Source organism: Camelina sativa, chromosome 10 (assembly GCF_000633955.1).
Source record: "Camelina sativa cultivar DH55 chromosome 10, Cs, whole genome shotgun sequence".
In the NCBI taxonomy this organism is placed as follows: Eukaryota; Viridiplantae; Streptophyta; class Magnoliopsida; order Brassicales; family Brassicaceae; genus Camelina; species Camelina sativa.
Genome location: NC_025694.1, coordinates 3,621,758 through 3,643,018, shown reverse-complemented (window position 1 = coordinate 3,643,018; position 21,261 = coordinate 3,621,758). Strand labels below are relative to the sequence as shown.

Sequence of the window (21,261 nt, the reverse complement as noted above, 5' to 3'; positions counted from 1 at the left end):
AACACTACTTATTTTTGAAACTTTGCAGTTATTGTTTTTATTAATAACGTAGGTTTGTAAGTCAAATTCTTGATTAATCTATGACACTGATATGCTGATGTTTTTGGGTTAAATCGCGAAATTTAAACTAATGACAACGTTTCCCCAATCCCCAAATTTACATTAATATAATTTACTTTAAGAAGAGGGCAACAATAACTATAAAAATAATTATATATGGAGCTTTCTTTGTGGGGAAACCCTGATTTTGTCCGCCACAAGTGAGCAAAATCAATAAAAAAATGTTGTTTGATTTTGATACTTTGTAGGAATCAATTGGGGCATGAAGAGACATTAAGCAATTAAAATAAGGGCGTTGAATACATATATACAATTAACGAGTTCTAAAATGCAACTCATCTCATGCACCGTGACGCTTTAGTGATGGCATTTTTAGGGTTTAGTGGCTCATGGAAAATTTTTGTTTTTCAGATGTTTTCTAGATTTTCAATCATTAAAGGTAGCATTGGACCAAAAGAGAAAAAAATATTTAAGAGCTGAATTTGAAAATCCAGAGATTTCCCACTAAAATTAAAGAGAAGATGCATTTCCTAATTCTTTGTTATCTTCGTAGAGATGACTAAATACATTCGATAATATTGACATGACTCATGGGTTCTATCACATTGCATCAGCAATGTAAACATTAAAACTTGACAATGAAATATCTGTCAATCTATGTGCTGGATTAATCCGATTAACATTGTATCAAAAAATCCCACTAAGAGTGACGCACAATGTTAATTTAATAACTAAAACCACGAGAATTAAGTATTGTTTGTGCCAAATTAGTAAATCAAATATTACTTAGTTAATTCTTGTTTAGCTTGTTTCTTCCGCTCTCACATGATATCTGCGAACTGCAAATAAAAAAAATATGTATATGTATTTAAATGTTTTTTAAAAAAAATTAGTGACAAAATGAGTACATCTCTATATACTACATATAGAATTAGAAGTATCTTCAATTCAATATTATTGAAGTATAATAAAAAAAATTTTGGTGAAAGAAGTTAATAATAAAACTGCTTAAGGTGCTGAGTTGACATATATCATCTGAACATGTTTTCACCTAGAAACTTAATACAAGAAATGGAATTCACTAGCATTTTAACGAAGAAGAGAAATAACCGATAATGATTAAAAGAAGTGATTATTCTCAAGACTAGAGACACATAACAGATGAAACAAACAAATGTGGCAAACATATGGACCCAATTAAATAGCAGTTTTAATATATTTTTTATATAAAAGGAATATTCTCTTATTAGTGGTCATGGACTTTGTACTATATAATTTAAAATTCTAATATGGTAAATTAATATGATATGAAATTGGATTATCTTCATATTCTATTTTGAACTTCTTTGAATTTTCCCAATTAGGTATATGGACTAGGTAAAATAATAGAAGGCTATGTACACAAGCCAGCAATAGAAAAGTAGAAATATATAGCAACCAAGATAAATTAATGTTCTGTTTTTTTATGTCAAACAAAAGTGCATATATTCTTTAGATTAATAATCCGACATACTGATGAAAGTGCAAGACATTTCATATTGTTATACTACAAACATATGTACAGACTGCTATATATGACATGTTTTGATAAATGACATGTTTCATAAAATCATTATATTCGATTATCGTATTTACGGTTGTATATGTAAACTGTTGCGTGTACCAAAAAACGTTTAGAATAACTGTCACATCGATCCTTCAAATAGCTGAATCAAAGGTGATTCTTTTGTTTGAACTTCTAAATCTCACACAAAAATACAAGAAAAGTCAAATAATGTGGTTTCTCTGTCAGCCTAATTATTTGTTTCTTCCGAAAAAGGTACCTGACCATATATAAGAAACCCACTTGAATCAAACTCTTGACACGAAGTGGTCTATGCTGGTTTTTTTTTTTCGTAAACTATATATTGATCGACAATCGTTTTCAGCGGCGTATTATGTTCACTTCGAAGCATTCCCTGTCAGTCACACTATTCAGCTATACTCCACCAATCATAGCGGTCTTTCTCGTTCCAAATTATTTGAAATATGGGAAATGAAAGTAAACTAAAACAAAGTACCAACAATTTTAGAGATAAAAGAGATATTTTTATCATTTGTAAGGTGTTAATATAGTACTATTTCTTTCCTTGTTTTGTTGATTATCTAATTTATGCGTTAATTCAGGAAATAATCATACGATTTCCCAAAATGTTTAAATATACACCCACTTTGCATGGCCCATATAAACAGTGTAAACGTACAATATAACTTATCATCACACATGTTGATTAACCTTAAAATTACATTCACCAATGCATCGGACGGACAGAATAGTCAAATATAAAATACACCCATATAAATCAATCATATATATATTCATATTTACGCGTTGACAAAATAGAAATTCTTACTCACACATAAAATGATTTCGATGACACACTTACCAATTTTAAGAGAACGTATATTGTACGTGTTAATTAGCCGAACGTTTTGAGGATGCCTCTCGTTAGACTGACTTGAATGTCTCTATCGTCCCTGAAATCTGTAGGCATACGAGAAATAGTTGAATAGTTCATATATCAATTAATCATAGAGATTCTAACACTACAATTTCAGCAAACAAGATGTTTTTGGTCACTATGCCACCACTAATTCCAAAACGAACATGACCAAAAATATTGTATCATATATTATTATTAAAGTAGTATATATCCTACAAACCCCATCAGTAATTAATATATAATATCAACTTGAATAAGCATCTATCCATTATTTGTAACAAGAGCCCTTTAGCGAGACCCTATAAATACATCACATGTGTTGCACCAAACATTCACTAAAAATTCATTTCCTTTCTTGAATTCATATTGTGCCCTCTTTTCAGTACACTAAAATTCACTACAAATATTTATTTAATAAAATCTCTGCCAAGATGGCTTCTTTGATCACAACCAAAGAAATGATGAGTCATCATCATGTTTTGTCGTCAAGTAGACTCACTAATCTTTATTCCGACAATTCCATCAACGATCAACAAATAAAAACAAAATACCAAGTCTCTCACCGGTTATTTGCTCGGAGGATCTCCGGTGCAGCCAGAGCCGTAATCAATTCACCGATGCCGCCTTCGGTACCGGAGATAGAGAAGTTGGAAGGCGAGAGACGATGTCATGTTGCGTGGGCAAGTGTACAACAAGAGAAGTGGGAGGGTGAGCTTACTGTCCAAGGAAAGATACCCACTTGGCTGGTTTGTCTTCTTACCATTTTTCTATATTTGCTGGGAGTATATATAGTTTTAGCTTATATTCGTGGAATTTCACACAAATATGTATCGTGCACACAAAACACACTCACACTGGCACATGCATATCTATATACAATACCGGACAAAACAACTTTTATACAAATATCGATGCTTGCGAGTTGCGTCTATATTTTTCTATTTTGTATTCAAACTTTTTTTTTCTTATACATGGTTTCATTACTAGCTAAAAGTCTAAAGAGATCATTAATTACGCCATGTTCGGTTTACAGAAGAAAGATTCGGATTAATTATTTTTTGCTAATTTCCACATATAATTAGTCTAGTCTAAGGTTATATGTTCTATATATAAATTTTACAACATGAAATGTAAAAAATGGGACAGTAAAATTAATGAGATAAAGATGACATGCAGAATGGTACGTACCTAAGAAACGGTCCCGGCCTATGGAACATTGGCGGCCACGATTTCCGTCACCTCTTCGACGGCTACTCCACACTCGTCAAGCTCCAATTCGAAGGTGGTCGTGTATTCGCCGGACACCGTCTACTTGAATCCGACGCCTATAAAGCGGCCAAGAAACACAATCGGCTTTGTTACCGTGAGTTCTCCGAGACTCCTAAACCGGCTATCAGAAACAGCTTCAAGAACCCTTTCTCCGGGATCGGAGAAATCTTGAGGCTTTTCTCCGGTGAGTCTTTAACGGATAACGCCAACACCGGGGTGATCCGACTCGGTGACGGGCGGGTCATGTGTCTCACGGAGACTCAAAAAGGATCGATTCTGGTCGACCATGAGACGCTGGAAACGATCGGTAAATTCGAATACGACGACGGGTTGTCCGATCATATGATCCAGTCAGCGCATCCGATCGTGACGGAGACGGAGATGTGGACGTTAATCCCGGATTTGGTTAAACCGGGTTATCGGGTCGTGAGGATGGAGGCCGGTTCGAATAGAAGAGAAGTTGTGGGGCGAGTCAAGTGTAGGAGCGGGTCGTGGGGACCCGGGTGGGTTCACTCGTTTGCGGTGACGGAAAATTATGTTGTGGTACCAGAAATGCCCCTGAGGTACTCGGTGAAGAATCTACTTAGAGCTGAGCCGACGCCACTTTACAAGTTCGAGTGGTGTCCCCAAGACGGAGCTTTCCTTCATGTCATGTCCAAACTCACCGGAGTAGTCGTAAGAGTCAATAATGGCCTTATTTTATTCATTTATTTTAAGGATTTTTATTGGTTATAGACTTTATAGATATCATATATTTATGGGATGAGTGTTTCTTTAGTTAACTAAAATTTGAATTTATATGCATTACGTAAAACATAAACGTTTATATATGTGTTAAGGTGGCGAGTGTGGAGGTTCCAGCATACGTTACGTTTCACTTCATAAACGCGTATGAAGATGCTGATGAGAATGGTGCTACCGTCATCATTGCAGATTGTTGCGAACATAACGCAGATACTCGGATACTCGATATGCTCCGTCTCCATACCTTACGTTCCTCCCATGGTCAGGACGTTTTACCCGATGCTAGGTAATATTATATTATTTAAGGGTTTATAATTACCTAACTTACATAATATTTTCAATCTTGATTACATATATAATGTAAATGATCTTATGTTAGGATCGGGAGATTTAGGATACCGTTGGACGGGAGCAAATACGGAAGACTAGAGACCGCCGTGGAGGCAGAGAAGCATGGGAGAGCGATGGATATGTGCAGCATTAATCCTTTGCATTTGGGTCAAAAATACCGTTACGTTTATGCATGCGGTGCTAAACGGCCTTGTAATTTCCCCAATGCTCTCTCTAAGGTAAGTTGTACACACTAAGTATTTTTTTTCCCTATGGTTACTGCATGCTATACGTACATACCAAAATTTGTGAATTTGAACTTAAGAAGGTCTTTTACCTTGAATAAGTACATATTAATTGTATGTACAGTATATAGTAAAAATTTCATGTTGTTATAAATTGTACGAGACAGGTTGATATCGTGGAGAAAAAAGTGAAGAACTGGCATGAACACGGAATGATACCATCTGAACCATTCTTTGTGCCTCGACCCGGTGCAATCCATGAGGATGATGGTTAGTTTAAAACACATATATATAGCTTTATCAGGATTTCTTCCATATGAGTTTTCATATTATTCCTCGGTACGTGAAGGAGTGGTGATATCGATAATAAGTGAGGAAAATGGAGGAAGCTTTGCAATCTTGCTCGATGGAAGCTCCTTTGAAGAAATAGCAAGAGCCACGTTTCCTTATGGTCTTCCTTATGGTTTACATGGTTGTTGGATCCCCAAACATTGATTACAATCTCAACAAAGATACCTTCATTATACAAAACACAACATATGTAATATTTATTCATACACATCTGTATAATTAATACATGTTGCAGGTTTTGTAAATTGTTGCCACTTGTATATGCTTTTTGTTTCATATAGTTAATCATATATCTGTAATGTACAAACCCCAAATAAAAGGAACGGATTGTGGTGGATACAGTTATCAAAATTGCAATAGATTGACCATTCTTGCTATTCAATTCAATTACATCATCCTACAATACATTAATATACACCCAATTGAGAAACGCTATATGACAATTTACTCTATTTTCCTTTTTCCCCTTAGCTGAAAACATGTTACAACAATATGAAAAGAAGAAATTAGAAAAGCTCTGTTACAATGGTGCAGGTGTAGAGACAGAACTATCCCCACCCAACGAATCGGATATCACCTGCACAGGCTTAGGAGCAGCGTCCAGTTCATTGTTTCCACCTATCCATTAACAAATATGACTTCAGTTTCATGGGGATGATTTATTTAAGATCTTTGGGGTAAGAGATAAAGTGAAAGCATTCTCTCTCTTTGACAATCAACAACAAGAAACCGCAGGACACAAACATATAAATTAAATCAATTGTAGCTATCTAAACGAATCCCCATGCTTAGAGCGATCTAAGGAGTGTTCATCATGCAGGAACATGGCCCTATCTCTTGAGAGCATTATACAGTGGAAGCCAGTGAATCACAAGAATTTTCTATCAAGGTTTTCGTGGTTCAAATTGGATTTACATTACGAAACATGTCGAGTAACTAACCTGATTGAACCGAAGGAACCACTGATGAAGTTGAGGCTCCTCTCTTCATTTTTGGCTGCGATATCACAAACAGTTTCTAAATAAATGACTCTTACCAAACTTCAATATCTAGCAAAAAGTCTAAAAACACAAGTATGCAAATGAATATGACTGTTGTAGTCCAGAAACCGTGACCTAGGTGAGTAGGTTTTGCAAGTTAAAACACTAAAGACTTTTATATCAAGAAAAAAGAAGACTAAAATAATGAGCAGACTGGATACCTTGGTATTTTCTTCCATATATTTCACGACCTGAGAGATGCTACCGCAATGTCCATGAAAAAGCGTGTAAGCCCACAAAAGAAGCTTCCTTGGGATGCTTACATCAATGACTTCAACTCCTTCACTGCCTGGAAGAAGTTCTCCAGCTGTTGATAGTTGAGGCAGTGCGAAATAGAGGTTGATATCAGAAGGGAGTGTCACTGAAGCAGTTTCTCGGAAGAAATTGTAGCAACTTTTAAGTAGGGAGTTAGCGATCTCCAGATTCTCCTCCACAACTTTATTGGTAATCAGTACATTCTTGATCTTGGACAGAACAGGGCGCCATTTTGCCTCAAGCATTTGAGATTCTGAGGGATCCTCGAATGAAGAACTCCAGAATTCTGACTGAAGATCAACACAAAGCACCCGTTTGTTTTCCAGTATACTAAATGGTGGAGTTATTGCTTTACATTCCGCTGAGGATACTTGCTGCAAGGGGGTAATCAATGCCAAGCTTATTATCAGAGCTCGGCACCAAGCAAGAGAAGCATGTCTTCCAACTTTAGCCGAAAAACTATTAGACAACTTTGGATTCTTGAAACGCTTTCGAATCTTTTCATTTATGGTTTCCAAGGTCTCAACCTTGTTGTCTAGTTCAAGAGATACGATGTATTGATGTAGATATCTGCAAAAGGGAAAATCAATATCAGATAGCAAAAATCCAATGCCCAAGCAGGGATATATTTATGCCTCATGCAAAATTGATTACCTGTATAAGCTGTTTTCTGAGGTTTCTGGACCTCTTGTTTCAGGAAAATTGCATATGTCTGGCCATATGCTTCCTTGTTCAATAAAGAGGGAAAATATTTTCTCTAAGTTACTATCAGGGTTGATTTTTGCTTCTGCAGACTCAACCCTACTCATCGAGGAAACCAGTGCATTTACATATCTTCCTATTGCAACTGGTACAAGGTCTTCAATGCATAGAGAGAACTGCATTCAAAATTTGTAGAGCATTTAGCAAACAATATTAAGCTTATGATAACCTGATGATGATCAAATTTCATGTCATGTGTTAAAAAGGGGTACTAAAGGTACCACTAGCAAAGTCTTTTATAAAAATGATCACGTCCTTACCCTCTTATCTGACCGAAGAGAATTAAATGCTCGTTCTAGTGTGTTGATATCTCCAGTTTCCTCCAATAGTCTCAAATAGAACAGTAAGTATTTACGGATGCAAGTAATGAATTTCCGTGAGCTTTCTGGCAGATTAACTTCAAGAGCCTTCTTGTTACCAGCCAAACCTGGAGTTTTCCGCCTAAATAGAAACAGAGAAAGTTTTACATGAGATTCCCATAATCATAAACAGTTAGACATCCATTTTATCATATTGTTTCTCAGAAGCTGATTCTAATCATCAGTGTTACACAACCTCTTATAGAGCAAAGATTACGTCAAAAATTTAAGGGCAAGGTAAGAATGTATCTGCACCTTCCCTTTTTAACCATGCCATCAATCTCCCACATATTGATCGTAAAACTTGACCTGGATGATTTGAAACAAAAAGAGAGTTCTTCTTTTGCTCTTTGCAGATCACTGCTCCCACCCCTTCTATACAGCCCTTGGGCAAGCATGTATCTCGCCTTATGAAAGTGTTTAAGATCTCCTTCTACACATATTCCCAGTGCAGAAAGGCTGTCGTTGTAAAGCATATGCCATACCCCTTCCATCTGAATTGATCCTTCTCCAGTTTTAGCATAACTTGCTTCCAAGTTTCCATCTCGACCTTCTTCTAGTGTACGGGAGGATCCAAAAGTCGTTGTACCGATGATTGTCATAGCAGTATCCTTTATAGATTCATCAAAGCAATACAAGGCGAGGACCTGAAAGTTGACAGGAAACTATTAAGGACCTCAAAAGAAAAAACGTGAACTAATAGTGGACTTCTTAAACTGAGACTGAATTTACACATAACTCTCTGGAAACCGCGATGCTGTAGTTACAAATTGAAAATATAGAGCGTCAATTACAAACCTTTAAGGCTTCTAAGTTCTGTTTCCCACACGCATTTAGCAGCTTCAGACGAGAAGCATGCATTCTATACACAGGATCAACGGCTGACGGATTCAATTTCATGGCTTGCTCATAATAGGATAAAGCAATTTCATACGACAGCCCAAGCTTCTCACTGAGTTTTCCCATGTAGAATGCATGAGACCAGTCTTGTCTGTACAGGATGGGTTAATAAAAAGAATTCTCAGCCTCTTAAGCAATCGACCAAAGTGAACACAGTTTTAATAACAAGTAAACTATACCGATGTGCAAAAGCTTTGTTGAAATGCTTCATTGAGTTCTCACAAAATCTAGTCCACGTCGCATCCTTGGAGGGTAGCACAGACCGCTGATCATAAGACGGCACAACACTCTGAAGGTTGTCATAGTATACCAGCGCCAAAAGCTCATGTATCTCGGACTACAATAGAGGATCAATCCATAAACATCATCAACACATCAGCAGGTAGTTCTAATATACTACATGAATAAAACTGACAACTCTCCAAAAACCCAATTCTCCATGAAAATACAAGATGTACTTGGTTATTCCTGCACGTTTTACTCAATGTTGTATCCTCAAAATTATATCATCAAGCTTATAACTTATTCTCTCTATAGAAAGTAAGATTTCTTTTGGTTTAACGAAAATTCACATTTTACTAAAACTTACTAAAAGCTTCCACCAGAAATCTGGTAGGTAGTTCAAGTTAGCAATAATAACATTATAAGAGTATAAAATATTTAGGGGAAAGAATAGGTAGGCTCCGATAGGTTCAAAAGCGTCTCTAGCTTGTGTATGGCTAAAAGCTTGATCATAACCTCTTTCAACCTAATCTTTACATCTATGGTCAACTATTTCTAACCACAGCTGAAAAATGGAGAATACTACATCACATTATCATTCTCGCCTATTAGTAATATCATCAAAGTAATCGTCAATTAAGTTTTTTCCCTTTCAATTTATATTTAATGTTGATTTTCAAGTCGATATCATATTCCCTTAAGTGGCACTACCTATAAGCATGGTAATTGGGGACATACGAGACAGCAACATCTATTTTCAGTTGTAACAGCTACCTTCTAAGGTTTGAATTAAAAAATCGGTTTGACCAAAAAAACTAAACAACAACATCTATTTTCAGTCATCTGCTTAGTAATAAAGCATGGATGAAGGTGGCAAATATAACCTGTTGATCTGGTGACCTTGCCAATGCCAAACTCATAAGCAGGCAACGTCTGCTTCTTCTTCTGCTTGTCTCAACTCTTTGTGAAAGAGCGGAATTCTTCCGCCATCCAACAACGTTTATGTGCTTACTCCCATCATTTAGCAACAAATCTACTTCCTGATTTAAGTGAAACCAAATGGGATATGCAATTAATTACCAAAACATGAATAAAGACCCATTACCGAAAGACACAAAGCCACCCTCTGTAAATCCTTTTCATTACTCCTTACCTATTTAAAGGTACAAATTCGAAATATTCTAGAAGTTGACATATAATGACAGTAACAACAAGAATGACTGAAAGAACTTGCCTCGTCGTATATATTGCCAAGTTTTTCCCAACTCTCAAAGCGCAGAGGATTGTATAGCAGATCATATTTGAATAGATTTGCATTTTGCTGTACAAACTCTTCTCCTTCCTTCGTGAGAACAAAGCCGGGCCACTTATCACTAGCACTAACTTCCTCAGACTGAGCTAGGAAATAATACAAGTTGCGGTAGACGTCCAAATATGGGTCGGAACTGCAAGCAAGTTAATACAACATTCTTACGTATTCCAACATTACATATATATCTAAAAATCAAATAATTGTATTTGGGCAGTGGCAGAAATTCTCTTTCGTGGTTCATCATTTTCAACGAGAACAAGAACAAAATTCTAGGAAACTTATTCTTATTCATCATTGTCTGCTTGTCACAAAAATCAGACATGTGAAATTCATAGAGATATTTAGGGTAGAGAATATACATAAACATTCAGATCATCCTGCATGGTTACCTCTGTTCAACAGTATTATTATTGATTATGCAAAAAATCAGCTAAAACGATTTCAGACTATGGATGTGATTTTTGGCAAGAGGAATTCATAACAAAAATATGCTTGGTTATACCTGTGAAGCAGTGATACCTTGTACTCACTGAGAGTTCTGCTGGGAATTATACATTTAAGTATGGTTTCGAGGAATCCTTCAGAACCAGCCTCGTATGAGAGTTTGTCTTCACATAAATCAGGGTCATCTAAAAATTTATCTATCACATTGCCAACTAGGAGATCATCTGGTGGTCGTGAAAAATGCTTTTTTATTGCTCTCAAGACTCTTCGGAGTTTAATTAGAGCAGTTCTCTGAAACAGGAAGGACAGTTATAAGATTACCAGAGTCTATCTTAAAAACACAGTACGTGTATTGAATACTGCTAGCAACACATTCTGTATCATGTGGATGCATTCTTATAACTTATTTGTCAAAAACTAAATATTTTGCAATTATAAGCTGCATGAGTTACTATTGGTACAACTCATGTACTGAACACAACTTGCAACACCTTATAATTTGTGTGTGCCATGCATGCTTAAATCTATATACATTATTTGGTAAACACCAGTTGACATGTGAGCCTAGCTACAGAAGTAAATAGATGTTTTGGTAGATTGCAATATGATTTCATCTACTCACAGAAAAAATTAGCACCAAGTACAAGAAAATAAACTTTGGCACGCACTTATCACACACATGAAAATGCACCTACAAAAGTTAAGGAAAGATCACTCACAGATGAAGCCTTGGCATAGGGTAGTATGTACTGGAAGACATCAACACATTGTTCCTTTGTCTGATAGTCTCCCCGGCTAGTGTTTTTGTGCACAGCAAGCTCATCTTCGTAGGAACCATCAACTCTAAGATTCAGACCATACAGGCAAAAAAAACATTGATCTAAAGCGTTGTTGATCGACAACTCAAGTTCATCTTTTTCTTCTTCAGCAACTTCTTCAGTGTGTACCGGAATCGGTTTGCTTTCTTCTTCCGACTGTTCTTTTTCCCTTTTATCAACTTGTCCTTCACAACCATCATTCTTGGAATCTGTTTTATTGTTTCCGTTTTTCTCAACATGCACCTCTGCGAGAAATGATTTTATTTCATTTCTGCAGAATTTGTCAGGCAATGCCATATCAAGACCATCTGGGGAGTTAATACTGGATTTGACTTTCATGTCCACAGCCAATAAATGCTTAATCGCAAATCTAAGAAAAGCTCCTTCCTCCCCCGCACAATTTATACCAGCACAGCAAAGCCCATATTCAGCAAGCAAATTATGGAGACCTATGATCAACTCAACCTAAAAAGAAAATTGAGAGAGTCCATTTGTCTCACCAAACTGAGAGCCCCAAATTCATCACATATCACTAAAAAAATGAAAGAAAGCAAAAAACGGTAGTAAACCATGTCTTACTTGATGCTTAGTAGATATGGTAGAATCAAGGTGTTGAAGTTTACAGAATCCAATAACTGCATCGAGAAAGCAAGACTTCTTCTCTTCTTCAATCCCATCAGCATTTTGAGAATCTGAATATCTCTTAGAAAGAAAATGCCTCACGATATATGACATGACTGTCAAAAGCAAAGCTTGTATACCAGCTACACAATCTCTTGGGGTAACCATGCCATTCTGCACATAAAACAACACATCAATACACGCGGCCACATTTTTTTGTTTTCTTAGGACAATAAATTTGTTACAATATTGATCTCTTGTACATTTTCTGCCTAGTATTTACACATGAAAATTTATTTAAAACTTTATGCTCTTTCAGTAGTCTGTAGTACAAGAGCCTGAAGATTTTCGTAATTTGAGTTAGCATATCAGGCAAGGAACAAGCAGATGACGCAGTTAAATGATTCAAATAAACTCGATGACCATCTGTATATTTTAACTCATACGCTTGTTAGCTTGTACCAGCATGATCGAAATCACATATCCATAGCAAACAAAAATTATTAGCTTTTGAAAACCATACCGTATATTTCAAAACAAATTTCAGACTTACAGTGTTTCCTGACTGGTCAAGGAAGTTCTTCACTTGAGAGATACAGAGAAGAATTGCCTTGACTTCCTCCGCCACCAAGTGATCCCAACTCTCACTTGAATCTTTAGACGGGGTTTTAGGTGTCACAACAGATCCTCCCGTACCAGTTGATTCCAGGAGAACTTGCAACTTTCTTCTATGACAATTCATATAAACCTCAACATCTATAGGCTTACTCTTCTGGCATGCTTTTATTAAAACGTCAAGTGCTGATAACTCAACAGAGGAGAGCCCTTCTTCCGTTTTCAAAGCGTATGCAGGCAAGATGTCTTTATTTGAAAATAAAAGAGGTGAAAGTAAATTTACACACTCCGAATAAACTTCTTTCTCCATCATCTCAGGTATAGTATTTTCCAACAACAAATCAATCTTAAGCAGATTTATTTCATGAATGATTGTGTCGATGTTCAGCTCTGGAGTTCTTCTGCAGTGAGGCAGCTGAATTAAGACAGGAGCTTCTCCAATACCTTCCTTGTCCAACAATGACACACACTTGAAAAGTTCTTCAAGTGCTTTAGCTTTTTTGTCCTCCAAAATTGATAACCGTGCACTCAACCAGAAATATCGAACCCAGAAAGATCTTTTATTATAATCTAACACCTCCTTAGCAGTCTCATCACCTTGAAAACTCTTAAAGGCGGAGTCAGAAAAACTTTTTTCCCAAGAAATAGGCGTAGAGTCGATAGCATAATCAAGGGAAACAAATTCAATTATCTTAGAGAGATGATATGTTGCTTCTACCATGCATGATGGGCCATCAGGACTGTCTGACCGTTTAGAGTCAAGGTCAAAGGACAGCTCGGCGAGAAAAAGACTGCATTCAGGTTTCCGATCTCGGCCCCAGTGTCTTGTGAGCTTTTCTAGTTCCAAAATTTTTAAGCCAGTATCACGAGTCAAAAGATGTTCACATTTACTAGCAATATATTCTAGAAGCAAGTGACCCATATGATACGCACCATAATTCCCTGAATTTTCCTTCACAAAATTAGAAACGACAGCGTGTTCAGAAATTGGATCAGATTCCTCAAGGCAGAAAGAACCAGCAGATACTCTGTTGCATCCCCTTTCAATGAAAAACTTCTCAAGATATTGAAGGATGTCACTGCTAGGATCCTTGCTATTATCACATTCTAACTCATCCTTCTCAGGTTTCTGGTTCCGAAGCCGTTCAAGACGAGTACTCCGCCTCTCTTGGGGGTGTTCTTCAGAAAACACAGGTTCTTTTTCTTTTACAGCACCACCACTTTCTCTTTCAAAGTTGCAATCCTTAACAGACACAATACTTGAATCAGAATCCACAAAATTATCCTTCTTTTCCAGACATTGCATTACAGCCTCTGTGCTAAGAGCTAATTCAATGGTTAATGGTATATCAGCGGATATGCCCACAGTTTCACGCGAAGGCTGCACTATCCCAATAAGAATATTTATCAGTGCCACCCATGAAGCTTCAGTAAGTTTAACTTGCACACTTTTTTTCAACTTTTTGGAGGCAGCATTCAAGTCCTGATTCATGTCAGACACCTTTCTCTTGCCAAGAAATTTGAGCCGAACGTGGTGAGGTTCAAGTTTATCTATACCCTTGGGCGCAAAAGGGGCTGAATCTGTTTCCTCAATACAATGTTTAACATGCAAAGCACGAGAATGTGATGGCCAATGCCTTAAAATCAGATTTGCAACTGAAAGACAGGAAACTTCATCACCTATGGCAATGAGAACTTCCAGAAGTTTCTCCATGCAGTTCCCTGCACAAAAGCCAATTCAATTTTTAGGGGTTAGGGAAAGAGGGAAGCATATATGCAACAGTTAATACCACACATATGACCAACGTGAACCGACGAACAGCGAGCAATCATAGATTCAACATCTATTGCAAAAGCTATAAATCATGTAGAAACATACCAGTAAAATATAAACGAGTAGTAGATATTTCTCTATTCAAACCATGACAAACTAGGAATTCCATGTGTATTATATATAGGGAGAAGACAGAAGAATGAAAAACAGAACGTACAATTATTAGGGCTGCAGAGAAGCCCTTGTTCAAATGCCCATCGTGATATACTCAGTAGTCCCATAGAACATGATAGGGTTCCAAGATGGTTCCACAGAACAGAATCTTTTGCATCTATGTCTATAGCTTGAAGATAACAGTTTAAAGCATTCTCGTAATGACTGGAACCTAGCTCAAGAAATACAGTGGCAAGGTTCTTCAGAGCCAAAAATCTGCAAACAAAAGAAAATTATGTATGGGCGACCACAGTACTAAGAAACAAAACATAACATGAATTACTAGACATGTAACCAGATGAATTAAAACATGGAGCCTGACCTGAGATGATGGAGATGATTATCGTTTGCAATAGTCTCCACCTGAAAAGAAATGACTCAATGTCTTGTAACAAAAAAAAAAAGGTGATGATTCAGAGAAAGCATTAGAATAAAACAGAACCAAGTTTTATTTACTTTGGAGTTAGCTATTATAGGATCCTTAAGGATAGATTCAAGAAGCTCCCGAGCCTTATTGTAGTCTTTAGCTTGCAGCTTGAGAAGACCATCATGATATGTTTGTGACAGATGAAACTCCTGAAGAGGGCAGATCAATAAAAAAAAAAACAGTTCAATTTCGATTTCAAACAAGGAGCAGATCTCGCTTCAGATTTCAACAATATAAAAGAGAATACCTGAGCTTCTTTGCTAGGAGCTAAAGGTTCCCACTTCTCTTTGGATTCCGTATCATTGATTGCTACAATCGAAAACTGAAAGAAAACAAAAAAAAAAAAAAAAACGTTGGAGGAAGAGATCAAAAACCAAACCCTAAATTAATTAAAAGGATCAAAATTGAAACTTGCCGGAAGTTATCAATTACCATCTTTGATTGATAGTCGAAGCTGCAGAGAGGTACACCGTGATTCAAATTCGTCAATCAATCTATCTTCTAGCTAGGGTTTATCATACAGATTCTGATTAGGGTTTTAGATTCCAATGTATATATATATCCCATTCTTTGTGTTGTGTCTCTATTCTTCTTCTTCCACTGTGTTTTGTTTTGGCTTATTTTGCAACTCTCCTCTTCCGTTAGCCAAACTGTCTAACATAAAGGGTTTTTTTTTTTATCCTTCCCGATATATATGCTCTGGATAATGGAAATTTTTTGATGACCCCAAAAAACAAAAATGGAAATTTTGCAAAAATAAAGTCATATATCAAAATTAACGGAGTTATTATAACGCTATTTTTTTTTTGGGGTTCATCTGTCAAGTTTCTTCAACACATACGTATCGACGATCAGATTAGAATACGATGATTAGTAAAAAACACAATTCATCTTTTAACAAATTTGGTTAATCTCTCATCACATAACTTCAACTGTTTTCTTAGGCCGCTACTTTTTAATGGGCCTATTTCTATTTCAATATGCAATGAACTTTATTGGACCCCTATCCATTAATTAAACTACATATGTACTGTGGTTTTTTTAAGTTATCTGTCCAATTTTGTAAGACTCAAAGATACTAATTGGGCTGGACACCAGCTTTTACCCCAAAACAAAACAAAAAACGTTATTAATATTAATTGTGAGCAAAGGGCATATCATAAATATTTTGTTCATTACAATTGTAAATCTTGTTATTTTCACCGTATGTGTTTGATGCAATGTACAGACATCCAAACAAAGTAAAGCATACACGGTTAAGGTAAAATTTAATTTATGATTGGTCCGATCCACAGAGACACCCTGGCAAAGTAGCAAGTGGCAAACACCAAATAAAAATTCGACCGTTATTACTTTTTTCTTCCTTTTTATTTTTATTTTTTATATAGTATTTGAAAACTGCCTCTTTAGTTTATTTAATTAATTTAAAGCCCCCCCCGCTCCACCTTATTTTTTTCAATTCGATTTGGATATTCTCTGGAACAAATTGTATTTGAAAACTGTCTCTGATTTGTTTGGCCTCTCTCTCTCTCTCTCTTTCCCTCTCTCTAGGGATTGATCTCTTCTTCCAATGGCGATCCCTTCGGAGACACAACAACAACAGCAAGAGAAGGTACTTTCGCGATTCAATTACCTGATGCTTCCTTCGTCAAGTGTTTTTTTTTAGGGATTTTGGAAGCTAATCCTTTTTTTTTGGGGGTTTCTCAATCAAAATATTTGTTCCGTTTCATTCGATTCGTCTTTGGGTTTAGGTTTGATTAATTGAGCGATAAATGTTTATTCCTCCTCTTCTGTGTTGCACGCACGATTAGGGTTTTTGAGAATTCCGTGAATTTCTTCAATTGGTTTTCTGAATTCAATTTGTTTTATCAGGAGGCTTCAGATGCTGCTGCTTCACAAAAGAGATGGGATTTAAGCGATTTCGACATCGGTAAACCTCTTGGTCGTGGAAAGTTCGGTCACGTCTATCTCGCCAGAGAAAAACGGGTCAGTATATATATAAACAAAACAAAACAATCTATTATATAATCTGTGGTTTTATGTTCTTTCTGATGTATATATCATATAATATATGCTTTTATATATATGAAACAGAGCAATCACATTGTGGCTCTTAAGGTTCTTTTCAAGAGCCAGCTTCAACAATCTCAAGTTGAACATCAGCTCAGAAGAGAAGTCGAGATTCAGTCTCATCTTCGCCACCCCAATATACTCAGGCTCTACGGTTACTTCTATGATCAAGTATGTCACAAATGTTTTGTTTTCTCCTTTTCTATTCAATGATTTTTTATCAAACTTCTTCAATTGTTGCAGAAACGAGTTTACTTGATACTTGAGTACGCTGCTAGGGGTGAGCTCTACAAAGAACTCCAGAGATGCAAATTCTTTAGCGAGAGACGTGCTGCAACTGTTAGTCCTTCCTTCTACCTTTTTTTTTGTTTTTACCTCTCGAACTAATTTGTTGTTGAAAAACTGATATCCTTATGTGTTCATTGTGTCAGTATGTTGCGTCATTGGCGAGAGCCCTCATCTACTGCCATGGCAAGCATGTGATACACAGAGATATTAAACCTGAAAATCTGTTAATTGGTGCACAGGTGATATAAGCTTTTAACCTTTTTTCCTTGTAGTAAGTAACACCTATCCATTTGATTGTGAAACTAAGCTAGTATTAACATTCATGGATTATTTAACTATCAGGGTGAGCTCAAGATTGCAGACTTTGGTTGGTCAGTACACACATTTAACCGCAGAAGGACAATGTGTGGCACGCTAGATTACCTTCCTCCTGAGATGGGTAAAGTTGGAACACTTGAAATGAATGAAAGTTAGTTCTGGTGTGCTCATCTAAATTCTTTTTTATTAACAGTGATCTTTTGGTTTTCTTACAGTCGAAAGCGTAGAACATGATGCTAGCGTAGATATCTGGAGCCTTGGGATTCTCTGTTACGAGTTTCTTTATGGTGTGCCTCCTTTCGAAGCCATGGAGCACTCAGACACATACAGAAGGTTCAAAAAATAAATTAGCTGCATATGAAATCTACAATTACTAGTCTGTTTCTTGTGGGTTTGTCTGATGATACATATACTCTCTAACAGGATTGTGCAAGTGGATCTCAAGTTCCCTCCCAAACCAATTGTCTCTGGATCTGCAAAGGATCTAATTAGCCAGGTTTTTCTAATACCTTCAACCTAACACATACACTTTGGTGGAAGTAGTAGTAGTTATTGAATCTCAAGTCTCACGTATTTCCTTATTGTATAATATATATAGATGCTTGTCAAGGAGTCTTCACAACGTCTGCCATTGCACAAGCTTCTGGAGCATCCATGGATTGTGCAAAACGCTGATCCTTCTGGTATCTACAGAGGTTAAAAAAAACAAAACGCTTTCAGTTCTAACTGTTCTTGGCAGTCTCCAGCCAAACTGTTATCTAGAAAGACAAGAACACCATTGTGTAGGTGTATGAATCTTCTTTATTATTTTTATCTTTTTGCTCATTCATGTTTTGAATAAATTGTATCCCAAGAAAAATCTCAAGTATCTGTAGTTCTGTATTATGTAGTATGTTCTATGTCATTAACGGGAGCAGGAAACTCTACAAAGTGTTTTCTTACTTGTCTAATCTCAAGCAAGCTTTGTGATATAGCAAAATAAACAATCCATTACAAATAAAGAAAATAAAACGATGATCAATCAAAGAGTAGCAGCAAAAACATGCGTTAAATTAACACGTTCCTCATTGGTTGTAAACACAACGTCAAACCACTCAGGAGTCCCCCAAATCTCTCCTTTTTCGCGTCTTTCAATCGTAATCTCCGCACACCAAATATTTGTTTTCTGATAACGCTGGTTAACGTACAACTTCTCCCGCCAGAAAACAGCAATTTTTCCACCATAATTTACGCATTTAGTAGTAGTAACACAATAACTAAGAATGCCAAATATATGTATATATTTAAGAAAACTCATATGAGTAGAAGTTTTGAAATGAACAATCAATATATGAAAATTATTAATAACAAATAAGTCAAAGTAACAGATGTAACGATTAGACTAAGCAAACAAATTTGAACGTTAATCTATTGGATTATCCAGCTCCTAGAACGATAAAGAATATTGTCGATCACACATTGAGATGATAGTCATACCAAAGTATAGGTTAGTCATCGATGATTGTCATTTTTCTCCATCTACCTTTATGCAGCTCGTAAAGCCCATATGTCTTCATAGATTCTACCCATACATTCCCATCATAACCTATACTTTCGCAACTAGAAAATTCCCTACATACTTCCTCGCCAGTACTAGACACAAACTCCCAAGTTTGAGTCTTTGGATCGAATACCTCCATCCAGATAGTTGCATCAAGATCTGTGCAGCCTCCTGCTACATATATTTTTCCATCAAGAACGCAAGCAGATGGGTCCACACGTTCAGCACGACAGCACGCATGCTTACAGCCTCACAGCCTCACGCCATGTGTGAGAGCGACAGTCCATGACCATAACGCTAGAAGATGCATTGTTCTTTTTTGAGCCGACAATGACATAAATATTAGAACCAACCAGTGCAACATCTGGCAAGTGCTCGGGAAGAGAATCGGTAGATAAAATTGGGACCAAAACGTTCCTCGAGCTCTTTGGTCCCCGGCAAAGAGTAAACATATGTAGTGGGTGGTTAGAAACGTTAAAGAATCGTAAGCACACGTAGAGAATATTCTCTGTGCGGCATAAGAGGTTTCGGGGTTGGTAAAGCTCCGCTGAAGTAAGGAAAGAGCGGCATCTCTTCCAAAACCACTTATTAATTTAAAAATTAAACTAGAAAGTGTAAAATTAAAACATTGTCAACTAGAAAAAAAACAGTAAAACATGTCAAATAATCAAATATATGTATATATTTAAGAAAACTCATATGAGTATAAGTTTTGAAATGAACAATCAATATGTAAAAATTATTATTCTAATAACAAATAAGTCAAAGTAACGATTAGACTAAGCAAACAAATTTGGACGTTACATTTTGCATGATTTTGATTCTTGGAAAGCAAAATTGGCATTACGTTGCATCCTTTATACCGATTGTTGAAAAACAAATTTAGCGTGGCGCTTTGCATGGTTTACATTTACACCGAATGTTAGAAAGCAAATTTGACGTTACGATGGGAATGTATGCGTAGAATCTATGAAGACATATGGGCTTTACGAGCTGCATAAAGGTAGATGGAGAATGTATGCGTAGAATCTATGAAGACATATTATACTTTCGGCTTCAACAAATCATTAAATATAATTATAATAATTTTTGAAATTTACTTTTTATTGATTCATAAATTTTAAATAAGTTTTAGTAAAAAAAAACAGAAATTTTCATGAATTAATCTATGATTTAGAAAATCTTCATTAGTTTTTTTGAGATTCAAATTCAAACTACCAAAATTTTCACTCAAAGTTTAAACATTATTTATTTTAGAATAAACACATGATTTTTTTGTTTGTTGAATTTTCAAAAAGATTAAGAACTACAGTACTAACCAATAATAACTCCACTAAGCCCATTAAAATCTCTAACCTAAAATATCTGAATAAAAATTAATTAAGCTTTTTGCCCCCAAATGATTAAATACTATTAATTTTGAACGGAGACTGACTTCTCGGCTTCCTCCGTGAAATAATCATACGAACATTAATTAGCGAAAAACCTCTCCACTAATCTGATAGTAGTAATAATAATCTCAATATTTTAAAATTTTAATAATTTATAAATGGAATGCCTTGTACCTACTAGTATAACGTGAGTTCTTAATATATAGTTTCCATCCTACCATATTTTATTTATAAATATAGTATTATTATTTATAGATGAGATATTGCCCTCATGAATAGTGTACAAATCATGAACACGATCAATTTAACCCAGAAGCGGGAATTATAAATCGGAAATAGATAAATCAATCTTATCGTCCTTCATCTCTCTCTCTATCATCTCTCTTCCATTCTCAGTCATCATCATTGTC

General features: G+C 36.1%; 3 protein-coding genes and 1 pseudogene across 3 annotated transcripts; 2 read left to right on the top strand and 2 right to left on the bottom strand.

The window, feature by feature from the left end:
* Positions 2,861-5,819, top strand: LOC104716888 (carotenoid cleavage dioxygenase 8, chloroplastic-like). Its single transcript, XM_010434356.2, has 6 exons — positions 2,861-3,289; positions 3,720-4,487; positions 4,652-4,842; positions 4,936-5,125; positions 5,299-5,401; positions 5,481-5,819. The coding sequence occupies exons 1-6, from the start codon at positions 2,975-2,977 to the stop codon at positions 5,624-5,626; spliced, it is 1,713 nt and encodes a 570-aa protein (XP_010432658.1). The 5' UTR covers positions 2,861-2,974; the 3' UTR covers positions 5,627-5,819.
* On the bottom strand, positions 5,825-15,874 carry LOC104716887. The gene is made up of 19 exons (XM_010434355.2): positions 15,677-15,874; positions 15,492-15,566; positions 15,274-15,393; positions 15,140-15,180; positions 14,822-15,033; positions 12,769-14,552; positions 12,174-12,389; positions 11,496-12,059; positions 10,835-11,067; positions 10,255-10,465; positions 9,905-10,060; positions 8,978-9,135; positions 8,697-8,889; positions 8,154-8,545; positions 7,800-7,980; positions 7,432-7,655; positions 6,684-7,347; positions 6,424-6,478; positions 5,825-6,100 (listed from the first exon to the last, which is right to left on the bottom strand). Exons 1-19 carry the CDS (start codon positions 15,677-15,679, stop codon positions 6,003-6,005), a joined length of 5,580 nt encoding a protein of 1,859 aa, XP_010432657.1. The 5' UTR covers positions 15,680-15,874; the 3' UTR covers positions 5,825-6,002.
* LOC104716886 (serine/threonine-protein kinase Aurora-1) lies at positions 16,673-18,861 on the top strand. Its single transcript, XM_010434354.1, has 9 exons — positions 16,673-16,856; positions 17,117-17,230; positions 17,339-17,485; positions 17,558-17,653; positions 17,746-17,841; positions 17,945-18,041; positions 18,136-18,253; positions 18,344-18,416; positions 18,519-18,861. Exons 1-9 carry the CDS (start codon positions 16,815-16,817, stop codon positions 18,618-18,620), a joined length of 885 nt encoding a protein of 294 aa, XP_010432656.1. The 5' UTR covers positions 16,673-16,814; the 3' UTR covers positions 18,621-18,861.
* LOC109126801 lies at positions 18,942-20,361 on the bottom strand (annotated as a pseudogene).

Excerpts from the sequence above, each read along its gene's own strand:
- LOC104716886 (XM_010434354.1), top strand. The coding sequence starts at position 16,815 with ATGGCGATCCCTTCGGAGACACAACAACAACAGCAAGAGAAG. Across the intron at positions 17,231-17,338 it reads ATCTCGCCAGAGAAAAACGG|AGCAATCACATTGTGGCTCT; the intron begins GTCAGTATATAT and ends TATATGAAACAG. Across the intron at positions 17,654-17,745 it reads GCGAGAGACGTGCTGCAACT|TATGTTGCGTCATTGGCGAG; the intron begins GTTAGTCCTTCC and ends TCATTGTGTCAG.
- LOC104716887 (XM_010434355.2), bottom strand. Across the intron at positions 10,061-10,254 it reads TTGGCAATATATACGACGAG|GAAGTAGATTTGTTGCTAAA; the intron begins GCAAGTTCTTTC and ends CACTTAAATCAG. Across the intron at positions 7,348-7,431 it reads TCAGAAAACAGCTTATACAG|ATATCTACATCAATACATCG; the intron begins GTAATCAATTTT and ends TCCCTTTTGCAG.
- LOC104716888 (XM_010434356.2), top strand. The coding sequence starts at position 2,975 with ATGGCTTCTTTGATCACAACCAAAGAAATGATGAGTCATCATCATGTT. Across the intron at positions 4,488-4,651 it reads CCAAACTCACCGGAGTAGTC|GTGGCGAGTGTGGAGGTTCC; the intron begins GTAAGAGTCAAT and ends ATATGTGTTAAG. Across the intron at positions 5,126-5,298 it reads TCCCCAATGCTCTCTCTAAG|GTTGATATCGTGGAGAAAAA; the intron begins GTAAGTTGTACA and ends TGTACGAGACAG.